The sequence below is a fragment of the Toxorhynchites rutilus genome, chromosome 1, assembly GCF_029784135.1.
Source record: "Toxorhynchites rutilus septentrionalis strain SRP chromosome 1, ASM2978413v1, whole genome shotgun sequence".
NCBI lineage: Eukaryota > Metazoa > Arthropoda > Insecta > Diptera > Culicidae > Toxorhynchites > Toxorhynchites rutilus.
The window spans coordinates 164,354,042-164,367,344 of record NC_073744.1 but is presented as its reverse complement, the minus strand read 5'-3'; the positions used below and the strand labels follow the sequence as shown (position 1 = coordinate 164,367,344).

Below are 13,303 nucleotides of genomic sequence, written 5' to 3'. Positions count from 1 at the left end.
ACACAGATTTTCTAATGGAAACCCTGTCGAATACTTCAGCTGGAATACGCAACTTATTTTTCTTCCGAATTTTGAACAATTTGTCTGTGGTTTCATTCTCTGCTCTACGTGAAAACGCTGTGTATTGTAACTAAAATTCGGTACTTTCGTATTAGCGTCATCGGAGCCGAAATACAATAGATAGCAATTTTATGGTGCACACTGGCACTCAGATCCCTTTTGTATTGTTGCTGCCTTGTTGTTTGTAGTATTTGGTCATTTTCATTGTACGAAAATGCGATTTTATGATTTGCGGTATTTAACATCTTAAGGGCCGGGAAGAAATATGTAAGACATACGCCTGGGCCGCACGTTTTGACTTGTGTGCAGTTGCTTGCTTTGCTTGCAAGTTTTTAGGAGGCTTTAGCCTTTGTAGTTCGTTCGCCCTATGTGTGAAGTTAGCGGATGAAATTTCAGCGGATAAAAGTGTTTGTTGCGTGCAAGTTTCTGTTCAACGTCTTGCTGGATTTAATGAATAATGAATTATTTCAGTTGAAATAAATTGATTGTTTATCAATTTAAACCTTCAAACTCATGCTCATTAGATAGAGCATTGAATCATTCATCTTTCCACATAATTCATTTTATTCTTGATCGTGACAGACAAAAGTTATAGACTGAAACTTGAGCATGGGTCAATAAAGGAAAATATACAAAATTTTGAAAATAAAAAAAGTTGTTCGAATAGAGTTATCGAAGTTATTTGAAAGAGAAATATTTTATTTATCTTCCAGCCACAATTTTATTAATTGGAAAAGGGTATGAGAAAAGTTATAGGCCAAGTTTAATGGGCGAAATAAATTAATTCAAAGAAACTTGAAAAAAGTTATTTGAAAGGACCCAAAACACTTTTTCGAGATAGTACTCATTCGATAAAGAATATTTATAGGATCTATGATGAAAAACGTACCTTTCAATTTTTAGCACGCCACTCTCAATAGCTTACCAATTTATTATCAAATACGAATTCGAAATTTTTCGCTCATACAATAATATCTCAGTACTGACCTTCAACAACGTTATAGAAATCAAATGGGAGATAGTTGATAACGTTAATTGGATTTGCTACCTTTGAAAAAGCAGAAAGAAATCGATTTCTCATTTCTTCTCGATATATTTGTCCACTACATCTACATACATCGAAATACAAATTTCTCTGTAAAATATCCCGTATAAATCCATTTAAATTATGTTTTAAAACGATTTATATCCATCTTCATGGGTTGATATTTCACGATTTTAAAGCATTTCAAAAATCGCCTAAAAAATTCGACTTCGCACTATGTTCTTTTAATTTTATTTTTTTTTTGAGTGTAAAAAAGTTCAAATTCCATTTTCGTTAAATTTATTAATTTCCCTCCTACAACTTGTATACATTTTGGCCCATACCTTTTTTCAGACTCTTTTCCGACCAACGAAAATTTGGCTGAAGATGGATAAAAGTATTCTCTATCCAATGAGTATTATCTCAAAAATGTGTTTTGGGTCCTTTCGAATACCTTTTTTAAATTTTCTTTAAATTAATTAATTTCCCTCATACAAGTTGTATAGGTTTTGGGCTATAACTTTTCTTAGACCCTATTCCGACCAATGGAAATTTTACTAAAGATAGATGAAATTAATCTATATCGAATAAGTACTATCCCGAGAATGTGTTAAGGGTCCTTCCAAATAACTTTTTTTCAATTTTCTTTAACATAATAAATTTCTTCCAACTTTTCTCATACCCTTTTTCGATTAATAAAATTGTAGCTGGAATATAGGTAGAATATTACGTCGATAACTCTGTTCGAACAATTTTTTTTTGATTTTCAAAATCCTGTATATTTTCCTATATTGACCCATGCTCACGTTTTAGTCTATAACTTTTGTCTGTCACGATCAAGAATAAAATGAATTATGTGGAAAGATGAATGATTCAATTCTCTATCTAATGAGCATGATTTTGAAGGTTGTTACTCGATAAACAATCAATTTATTTCAACTAAAATAATCCATTATTCATTAAATCCAGCAAGACGTTGAACAGAAACTTGCACGCAACAAAAACTTTTATTCGATAATTTCACACAAGTCCGTGAAGAAGGAACGCGAAACACGAGAAATCTTGGGAGCGGTCCGCAACGGATGAGACGCGAAACACGAAAAATCTGTTGAGCGGTCCGTAAAGTGTTAAGTATGAACGCAATTTTCATTATGTGTTTTGACGTAGGACTACGTCTAACCGGAAGATATAGGGGATGAAATGGAAATCTAGGCACTGAACAAGTAGGAAAAAATGCAAGATTTGGAACGCTTATAACTCGAGCATTTCTCAATAGATCGCAAAGGTTTTTGCATCAATTGATAGGAAATATATCTACGCATCTATCATAATGAATAACATTTCATTTTTCTTGAGATAAATAATTGAATAATTGTGAAATATCAAGCATTGTCAAAATGCACTATGTGCCCAATTTTGATTGGTCCATTTTGTGCTCCTCAAATCGTACCGACCAAAACGGGCAACCAGAGCAGCAGCGAAATAGAATGAAGCACGATTGGAAAGGAAAAAGAAAAAAATGAACGAAACATTGGTCGCAGTCTCACACATGCGTAATTCTCGAGCCAGCCAGTCAGCTTAAAAATCCCCGATCCGCTGCCGTAACGATCACTCTCATTCAAACCGTACACCACATCGGTTCGCATCGCAACAAATCAACAAACCAACCCAAGCAGCCATGTCTGGACATGGTAAAGGAGGAAAAGTGAAGGGAAAGGCAAAATCCCGCTCGAACCGTGTTGATCTGGAGTTCCCCGCAAGGGTAGCTAGGCCGAGCGTGTTAGTACCAGTGCACCAATCCACCTAGCCGGCGTTATATAGTTTCGGCCGCCGATCGAGTTAGCTGGCAAAGCTGCTCGCGACGATAAGAAAACCCGCATTCGGAACAAAACACATTCGGTTCGGTGGACATCAAGACAACAGGCAGTTGCAGCGAGTGGCGAGTGGCAAACGCAATCGCAAAACGGCATCAGGTAGCAGAAGAAAAAAGTTTGTGCTTTATACAAACTGCTTTGGTGGCAAATCCAGAACAAGGCGGCATCGAGGGCGTTCGAAATGGTTTTTTTTTTCAAAACCACGAGTACTAAGTTTTCTAAATTGGAACCATTCCATAAAACAAGGCGCTTTTCAGGGCCATTAAACCTTCCATAAAAGAGTTTAGGAAATACAGTTCAATGCATTCTAAAACATTATCCAAAATAATAATAAAACACAAATTGATTTTCTCATAATTTGTTTGTCAGGATATGATGAGTATGTGAATTTGGCAGTTGTTCTGAGCTTATTGATTTTCATCAATTCTTAAATTGCTTCTAGATTGAAAGTGTGGTTGTACGGCATCGGCATCGTAGACGTAACAAAGGAGGACAAGTTAAGGGAAAGGCAAAGTCTCACTCGAACCGTGCAGGTCTCCAGTTCCCTGTTGGTCGCATTCACTGATTGCTCCGCAAGGGTAACTAGGCCGAACGGATTGGTGCCGGAGAACCAGTATACCTAACAGCGATTATAGAGTTTCGGCCGTCGGAGTGCTCGAGTTGGCTTGCAAAGCTGCTCACGACAATCAGAAAACCCGCATCAAGAACAGAGCAGCTTCGGTTCGGCGCTCATCAAGGCAACAATTAGTTTCAGTGAGTGGCAAAGTGTTTCTCCGGCACGTCGCATTAAATGTAATTTACTGAACAACATGTCACAAGCTGGATGGGGAGAAATTTTCCAACTGTGAAAGCTGTGGCGAGTGGCAAACGCAATAGCTAAACAGGAAGGTTTAACCGAACAAGATGGGAATATCGAGTGATAACAAAAACACAACACCAAAGGTTCTTTTCAGAACCATCAACATATTCATAAAGAGTAAACAGTAAACTAATCCATTTTTCAGGTAGATAGGTAGGTTTTCACGTAGGAGAAGAAAATAAAACAATATATTTAAAATATATATTTAACAAAAGCTGTCCCCTTTGTATAGTCCTACGTCATTCCGGTTATGTCCCCGACATTACCCACCCGTCTTTTTTTCGCAATGAATTTTTTATTCTGAGAGCAACTTCCGATCCGTCGTCGAAAGCGGCGGCCTTTCGCAAGCAAACCTGTGTTCCATCGATTGCCCGGTGAGGAGACGATCCTTTAGTTAGGTCCGACCGAGTGTTAACGAGCGTCGGACGGCATACATTTACCTGGTTAGTTTTTACACTGAAATATAAACGATATATTTCAAAGCAAAACTGAAAAAAATGACAAAACACTGCATACAACAAGGCAACAACAATACAAATAATATTTGAATGCCAGTGCGAACAATAAAAATGGTATCTATTGTTTTTCAGCTCCGGTGACGTTAATACGAAAGTACCTAAAATTCTTATTTGAAGGAACTAAAACATTCGTAGCTTCGACAATTAGCTGAATCAATTGTTAAAAATGTTTCTCGAATTGAGTTTTATTTAAGATGTGATAGATTTGATTGAGTTTTATTTTCACTCTTTCCGAATGGAGTAACCGGCTAGAAGATAGTACCCTTTGTCGGACGTTCCTTTTTTTCGAGTGATTGATCGTTAAATTTGCGTCTCATCCAATGAGAAATGATTCTTTTGCATTGGTTTGAATTTCAAGCAGACCATCTCGCTGTTTGGGTAAACAAAATAATGAGGAAAAATATTCACAAGAGAGAAAGACTTTTTATGCAAAAAAGGTTGTTGGTGTCCGAGGGGATAATAGCTAGGGGAAACATCCACCTCGGGTTTGCAGTAGAAAAACGTGGCCCCATATTTAAATCTGACAACAATCAGTCACTTGGGTTATTTTCAACGGAAAGAGTGATACGATTAAAACATTTACATTTCTGTGAAGCTGACACATCCGTAGGGGAAAGTAGGTAAAGACGGACACTGCGGGTAAGATGGACACTTTTAATATTTCATTAACTAAAATTTTTTGAAATATTTTATTTATGCAAATACTTTCAATAAAGGGTATCAATACTTTCGAGACACACTGTTGATTTCCAGCGAGCGAACTGTCAAGCTTGTAAACAAAACATAAATTATCTTCGCGGGTGCACCGTTCGATGTAATTTTTACTCCGTAGAAAATAGCGAAAAGTTCGTGATTTTTTGTTTTTTACGTGTTCCTCCAACGGGTAAGCGTTTATTTAGTCCATCATTAACTATCCTGTGATAAATCAGAGGTTTTTCAACGCTTATAGGAAGAGCTACGGTCATTCGAAAAAAAAGCTGCCAGTTCGGGCAAGACGGACACATTAAGGTAAGGAAAGACGGACACTAGTATTTTCCTAGGGTATTTAACAAAACTTTTTGGTTTTACTATAAAGATGTCTACAAATTACAAGCGCAAGAGTAACCGGCAGTCATGGACCGCTCAGCAGTTGGAACAAGCCATTAATGCTGTAAAAAGTGGATCGCCGGTGAAGACAGCAGCAAGAAGTTACGCAATTCCAAGATCCACACTGATTCGCCACCTCACAAGTCCAACTGTATCAACTCGGCTAGGACCTCTTGATTCCGTATTCAATTCTCAACAAGAAGAGGAGCTGGTACAACATCTGTTGGATTTGGAAAAAAGGTTCTATGGAATAACGATGACTAATGTTCGAAAGCTTGCTTTTGATCTGGCCGAAAAAAATGGATTGCCACACCCGTTCAACAAGTCTACCAAGACGGCTGGAAAAGCTTGGCTAAGCAATTTTCTGAAACGAAATCCCAAATTGTCGTTCCGTAAAGCTGAAGCTACCTCTGCCGCCCGAGCCAGAGGCTTCAATAAGCCAGCAGTATCTGCGTTTTACGATTTGCTGGAAGAAGCGCTGAAAGATCCCAAATTGACGCCAGATCGTGTTTTGAACGCCGATGAGACTAGTGTTTGTACCGTTAGTATTTGTTTTGGCATTGTAGTTAGTTTAAAAATCATTTTAATTTTTTATTCATACTTTCTTACAGGAAGTCTAAGGTAGCGGCATTGAAAGGCAAAAAACAGGTTGGTGGTATTACATCTGCGGAACGCGGAGAAACAGCTACGGCAGTAATGTGCATGTCCGCAACCGGACAGCACCCTCCGCCGTTCTTCATTTTTCTTCGCATGCGGATGCACGAAGCTTTGAAGAAAGGGTCATCACGTGGAAGCAAATTTGCCTGTAATGCATCGGGTTACATGACGGTCGAAATATTCAATGAGTGGTTCGATCACTTTTTGGAGCATGTACCTTTGGAGCATGGCACCTTTCAAGACGTACTACGCACAGGAAGTAGAGCGTTTCCTACAACAGAATCCAGGTAAAGTCGTCAGCCAATATGACGTTGCCGAGCTCATGAAACCTGCATTCCTCAAGGCGGCTACTACGGAAATTGCTGAGAATGGGTTTGGAGAAACAGGAATTTGGCCATTTGATCGCAATACTTTTTTCCGATGATGACTTTGCCCCGGCCACGGTGACTGATCAACCCGATCCTGAGATTCTTCGTCATGGCTGATTTCGCAGAACCGGACAGCATCTCAACGGCGAATAACCCGGTGTTTGAAATATCTCCGTCGATCATACTTCCGTTACCGAAAATGGTCACCCCGAGAGTCACAAAGAGAAAACGCCAAGAAGAAAAGGCAGCTGACATAACGTCTGCTCAATACGCTGACACTTTGAAGAAGGCGAAAGCATCGAAAGACATTAAATCCATCAAAAAAAGAACAAAAACAACGCTCTTCGAAGAAGCCTAAGCAAAATAAGGGCAAAGGGGACACCTCATCTGATAATCTATGCGAGAAATGCGGAAGCCAGTTTTCTGATTCAGATTTCGGGACAGGTTGGACAATATGCTTACAATGCCTTTCATGGTTCCACGCTGAATGCTTTACTTCTGCTGCAACTATTTGTCAGAACTGCTCTTGATTCTTCTTTTTTTCTTGTTTTTTTATTCCCACTGAAAATTGAATTAATTTAAGTACTCAAATGAACTGAAACCATCGATGAATTGTTTTTAATGCTTTATAAATAAACTTTCGTTTTGAAATATTTTTAAGTGTATCATTAAACTTTACAAATGAATTATCATCTTTCTAGGAGGTCATTTAAAATATGCGTGGACAGGTTGTTGGCTATTTCAGATCCTTTTCCTTCCTTTGCGAGGACAATGGCCCGCAAAAATCCAGAAATTTTTGCATGGAGTGTATGTATCTGTCGTAGCCTTTCGAATCGTAGCGTAATTCAAGAACACTCCCCAATGCTGAAAACACTAAAATACGTACAAAAACTACAACTTTTCCGTAAGTGTCCATCTTTCCCACCTTAGTGTCCGTCTTACCCATTCCAGATGAAATAGTATTTCGATGCATTTTTTTCAATGACCCAGAATACATCAATGTTGGAATAAATTTACTAGTATCAACGGTAATTATGATAGAAAAGGACCTGAAGTTTCAATTTGTGCAACAACTGCGATCATGAAAGCTATATATGCGTAAAAATTGAGATTACACCTTAGGGTGGCCGTCTTACCTACTTTCCCCTACATAAAATGTGCATCACTGCCAGTGATTGATTTGTGTGACATCAATTACCAGACCGGACAAATCCAATTGCAAGCGCACCACTTTTTCGGGCGGGCACAAAAAACCCCAAACGTGATCAACTTTCATTTCATGGAATTTTCACGAGAGCTGCTTCAAATTGATTTTAATTTTCGTTTTCACTCACCGTCAAAAAGAATGGTGCACCATTCCGTTGTCGTCGTCGTCGTCGTTCCACCGTGTGTCCAATCAACTTTGATTACGACTAAAACCGTTCCCACTTACACCGGTTCGCCCCCATCAATGGGTGCTCGAGAGAAATGCAATTCCATTCTCTAGGATTTCACTAGTTTGCACGTATTTTACTGCAAACATACACACAAAGCATCACCATTTGCAGCAGATAAGAAAAGCAGGTCCAGCGAGGGGGCACTGCACCGGATATGACACGGGTCGGTTTCTGGCCGAAGATTCCAGACGGACACGTCACGCTATCCACCAGTGTGAACAATAGGTCACCGTTATCCTTATTCACAGAGGGTAGTGGTTCTGAATTACGATACGTTTACCAAAGATATGAATTTATAGTTTGATGGAGAAAAAGGGTTTACCGTGTTGGTTGTTTAAGTATTCATTGATTCGACCAATGTTTCGGTTCCTCGAATTCATCGCACAAATATTTTCCCTTTTTTATCATTCGTCACACATTGTTTCAATCAAATCTAGTATTTTTTTTTATTCCGTTGTTGGGTTCATGAATATTCCACACCATTTCCACCGAAATACAATGCATTGTGTCACACTTAACATGCACTAATATGTCCCCGAAGCGACGAACAAGATCCAGTTACTCGTCACCATGTCACACGGTGCATTTTTTGCAGCCATAATTCAAATCATCACGAACCACCCAGTGGGCTCCATGCAACACGCACCAAGCGCATCAGGGGGAGAGTCATCTCCCAGCGTTGCTCTTTGTTTGGCAACATTGAATAATTCATGTTACCCACATTGTAGACCTCCTCCCGCTATGCGTAGCACTAAATCAATGAGCCTGAGCAAACACACAAACGATCCATCCGAAACGAGGTTAGCGTTATAATCCTATCCGAGCAGCCAAAGCGGAAAAACGGCTTTCACTGGGTGCAGCAAAAGCTGGTGACTCTGCAAAAGCCAACGTCCGCCCGAATATAGGCCACTCGCCAAGCCTTTGACCTCACGCAACAGGAGACGGCGGCGGCGGCAAAACTGCACCCGGATCCACACATACACACACGCACAAACACGGACACTATTGCTGCCAAGAAAGGAACGCTTCACGAGGATAATTGTTCCCCGGAGACACTTTGTTCCTCGGCGTGTTTTATGAATCAATTCGGAGCACAAAAGCGGCACTAAACAAAAGTGAAAACCTACACACACGTGCTCCTGTGTGTCCTGCTGCAATGGGGGCGGGGGTGGCCAAACAGCTCATCCGCAATGTCTGCCACTAGGATAGAGAGCTACTGGGGTGGTGGGCGAAGCAGCAGCGCGCGCGTTATCTGCTGCATCTGAGCCCCACTGCACTGTGGGATGCGATTTGGTCCGTATCCGAGCAGGTTCACCGACGAACTGGAGCCAACGCAGCGAGGCAGCTCGATTTTATGAACGCGAGCTTTTACTATTTACAAACGACTCGCGACTCGGCCGGCTGTGGAGGGAAAACTTGAAAGCTCACCAGCGGGGACTGCCACTGCGGCGGCGCAACGACCCGAAACAACCTGATGAATGTTTGTTGTGATGGATACCTCGCTTTGAATTAATATACTAATGCTGAACCCCATTAACAGCGCATGGCCGCCCCTCACGCGGATCCACTTGTTGCTGATATTTAGGCTTCAGAATTCAAATTGATGACTCTTCGGGAACGATGAACTCCTCTGAGTTCTCATTCACGTGCAACGCACCAATTTGCCTGCGATTTAGATCTATCACCACCACTCGCAGTGACTCATCTGTAGGCCAAATCATCATGCTAAATTATTTAAACTTATCCAAATGATATGTCAATGCTCTCAACTATCACACTGAACGACCGTTGACGATTTTCGATAATCAATTTTCGGATTTCATACATACATATTTTCTTAGATTTTGACGTAGGACTACGTCTTTCATTTCTATACCGGGGTGTAAAATCAAAGTTTCGAAAACGAAAGCGTTACGCCGGAGACCGAGATTTTGAGCGTTAATAGCTCCTAAACAACTGAACGAAATGGTATGATAAACACTTCATTCGAAAGATAAAATGTCTACGCGTTCTATACTTGTTACTTGTTGCAATAGTCTTAAAATTGCTTTCAAAACAGCCTATTGAAATCACCAATCGGTATATAAGCGAGCGCCGCTCGGAAATCCACTCAGTTCTGATTGAACAGCGATTGGAGCATGTTGTCGCTGTTGTGGTGAAGCTCTTCGTTTATCATGAAAGCGGGAATGAACGGTGTTACCAAGAGCCTGTTTGTGCACCTTAGGCCAGAAGGGAATCCATCAGGAGGAGAGTAATGCCACAAACGGTTCCCCGGGAAGATCTCGATGCAGCCGCTACACACACACACACACATACACGCGCGGAATTCTTTCCGTTTGGATGCCATTCAGCATCGAGAAAGATCCGGAAAATAATCTGCCAGTTCCTCTGGGAATTTAAAAATACATTCATGTGAAAGTGTTTATTTGAATGTTTTCTATCCATGTAACACTGTGACCAAATATGTTTCAATCAAGTGCTATTAACAGATGGTTATCGAGTTAGCATTAACCACTGGTGGGCTTCCAGTATCGAGGAAAATGTGGAAATATCTAATCGTTACTGAAAATAATCTGCCAGTTCCTCTGGGAATTTGAAATTACATTCATGTGAAAGAGTTTATTTTAATGTTTTCTATCCATGTAACACCGTGACCAAATACATTTGGTTTTGTGATTTTTCAATCAATCGCAATTAACAGAATAGCTTCTGAAGATTATTCTTTCCCATCAGTAGGATATTTCCGTATCCAATATTGGATGCATAAAACCTTGTGCCTCCAACGTAACGCTCTCGTTTTCGAAGTCCTCCAAATATTCATTCATTCAGAATGAATTCAGATTCAACTTCAAACAAATGATCTCTAAATCAACGATAGTCCTACGTCACCCTTGCGGTTATACCATAGATATAACCCACTTCCTGTTTTTCCAACCAATGTCCAATCGCAATCAATAACCCCATGACCACTTTTGAAACATTCATATAACAGGCACACTTGTGTTCTTGGTAGAGTATTGTTACTTCAGACCCCTGCAATGTTACTACATGGGCCGAAAAGCCCCGGGATTTTTCAACAGATGGCACCACTAAAAAATGAACAAGATTAATTTCGAGAGGTTCATCTGTCAATAGCTTATGTGTGAAGTTTCATGACATTTTGTTTATTTCTCGCGTAACTTTTGAAAAGGTCCTATGTAACGAATGTAAACAAATTGAGTTAATGGATGCACGCTATTAGTTTTCAATCATTGAATGTATTACAAAAACAATCGTTCACGTATCTATCTTCTTCATCTTTTAGTCGCCGATACAAAAAATATCCAATGTACAGATTCGAATTTTAAACACCCGGCTGTTACTTCGGACGCCACTTTCCTCCGACGGCCGAAACGTCCGAAGTAACAAAGCAGTCAATACAACTCGCAGTCGTACTTCGGTCGTTTTGGAATTTGTTTCTTACAGGTGTTGTTATCGATTTCAGTGCAACTCAACGAGTGATAACAATAATAATCAGTCTTCAGAACGAAATGCTGATATTTGGATTGTTGTTTATTAGTTAGTTTCAAATTTTTATAGTGCAACGTAATATGTCCAATGTGCAAACGCGGGCAGTCAAAACGTCCAATGTAACATTTTTCGCTCCGAGGCTTCAACTTTAATCTCAAATCTCGGAACAATAGTTACGATTGGTTTTATGGAGTTATTCTTTACAGCTAGTGGTGAAAACAGTGATAAGATTGATAGCTTTTAATAGCTTCTATTCTGTTTTCGCATTTTCGCATGACATTGTCATGACAACTGGTTTGCTTGGGTGCAATGAATCTTAAGAAGGAATTCCCGTTCTACACGCACTGGCAAACGATTTTTACTCAACAATTTCTCAAACGAGAAATGGGTGTTGTGAGAAAGGATGAAAAAACGCAAAAATTATGTAGGAGAATGGAGGGTATGCCCGACCCCCTAAGGAAAAGTATTGTTTTGTGAGATCTGCGGGCACATATTGATATATTTCCTCCACAGAATCATTGTATAATTTATTTGCCATGAGATATAAGGAATATCAGTACATTCAAACGGTAATTTTCTCAAGTAATAGTCAATTTAAATAACTGCCATAAAATGAAGCTCATCAACCAGAGCGAGTGAAACCGGCACCCCATGGAGGTAACACCGGTACCCTATGGGGTAAGACCGTCATCTCAATTTCTCAATATATATACTTGGCAACAGATGAACCAGTTTGAATGTGACAGTCGGCAAATAGAAGGTATTCTAATTCTAAATGTCGCTGTCGAGTATGGTTCGAATCGCTCAACCGATTCCGGAGATATGGTCGGAACAAGTTCCGATGAACATGGAATATGAAGAATAAATCACCAAACCACACCACAATTCAATTACAAGTTTAATGGAATCTAGGACCACATTGAACACTTACCGGTGGTCAGTTTTTCTTCTTACTTGAATCAATATCCGTCATACGACGCTTTTAATTCTACTAGGATTCGCCTTGAAATCACAGAGAAGAATGAGTTCATGACTGTAGGTAATTTTTTTCAGGTTTTTGTGATTATGATGGAAATAAAACTAATTAAATTATGTTTAGTTGTAATTAGTTTATTATTTTCGTTAAGACCATACAGCCATTATTTTTCGTTCAATGATGAAGTTCATTTAATTTTATCGAACAGCTTAAATCCAACATTAAATTTACATCAGTAGTTCAAAAGTCGTGGAAGCACGTTTGATAGAAACTCCACTAACAATAGCCTCTTTTGCAAAGGTGAGGTTCTCCTGGGACCAACTCCCTCGATTCGTTTTCCTTTGGTAGCTGCGAGGCATCTGAAATTGATGGAAAATATGTCTTAGAAACCTTCAACCAAACGCAAACCATGCCGGGATCCCCCACTGAAAGGGTGATGGACTTACCCCGACAGCACACATTTTTCGAGAAGACTATTTCTATTCACTTATTGCTTTAACTTACCTCAACTCGAATCCCAGTGATTGCTAACAATCCAGGGGACAAACTGTAGAGCAACGGAAAAGAATTTGAAACCGCGTTCAACCATAAAAGCTTAAACTTCACTGACGGAAAATTACATCCGGCTACATATCACCGGCACTCGCGTTTGTTTTGATTTATATTTTGACAACTGACGGATCACGGTGGGTTCGATGTGATTGAAAATGTCTAAAATAATAAATACTAACATGTAGAGTATTCAAAAACGTAGTTAATCAGAGTTTTCTAGTAAAACTCAGGGGGTGCCGGTCTTATCCTCAGTGGCGAGCTTACCCTCCCTTCCCCTAGACTAATTTGATGCAACAGATATTTTGTCTATTGGAAATGGTTATACCACAGATATAACCCACTTCCTGTTTTTGGTGGGAAAAACTCCTGAACAATCGATGCAA

The 13,303-nt window shown here is 39.8% G+C and overlaps 2 protein-coding genes and 1 long non-coding RNA gene across 3 annotated transcripts in view; 1 reads left to right on the top strand and 2 right to left on the bottom strand.

Annotated features, from left to right (window-relative positions):
- Positions 1 to 9,190, bottom strand: part of LOC129763302 (serine-rich adhesin for platelets) — a 312,933-nt gene extending 303,743 nt beyond the window's left edge. The window contains exon 1 of the mRNA XM_055762235.1: positions 7,781 to 9,190. The gene's annotated coding sequence lies outside the window, so the exon portion shown is untranslated. The remainder of the gene's footprint in view (positions 1 to 7,780) is intronic.
- LOC129761572 (uncharacterized) lies at positions 5,411 to 6,041 on the top strand. The gene is made up of 2 exons (XM_055759309.1): positions 5,411 to 5,962; positions 6,033 to 6,041. The coding sequence occupies exons 1-2, from the start codon at positions 5,411 to 5,413 to the stop codon at positions 6,039 to 6,041; spliced, it is 561 nt and encodes a 186-aa protein (XP_055615284.1).
- Positions 9,191 to 12,481: 3,291 nt separating the features above from the next.
- LOC129763407 (uncharacterized) lies at positions 12,482 to 13,021 on the bottom strand. Its single transcript, XR_008740913.1, has 2 exons — positions 12,873 to 13,021; positions 12,482 to 12,727 (listed from the first exon to the last, which is right to left on the bottom strand). It is a non-coding gene; the product is annotated as an uncharacterized LOC129763407 (long non-coding RNA).
- Positions 13,022 to 13,303: the final 282 nt, after the last annotated feature.

Excerpts from the sequence above, each read along its gene's own strand:
- LOC129761572 (XM_055759309.1), top strand. The coding sequence starts at position 5,411 with ATGTCTACAAATTACAAGCGCAAGAGTAACCGGCAGTCATGGACCGCT.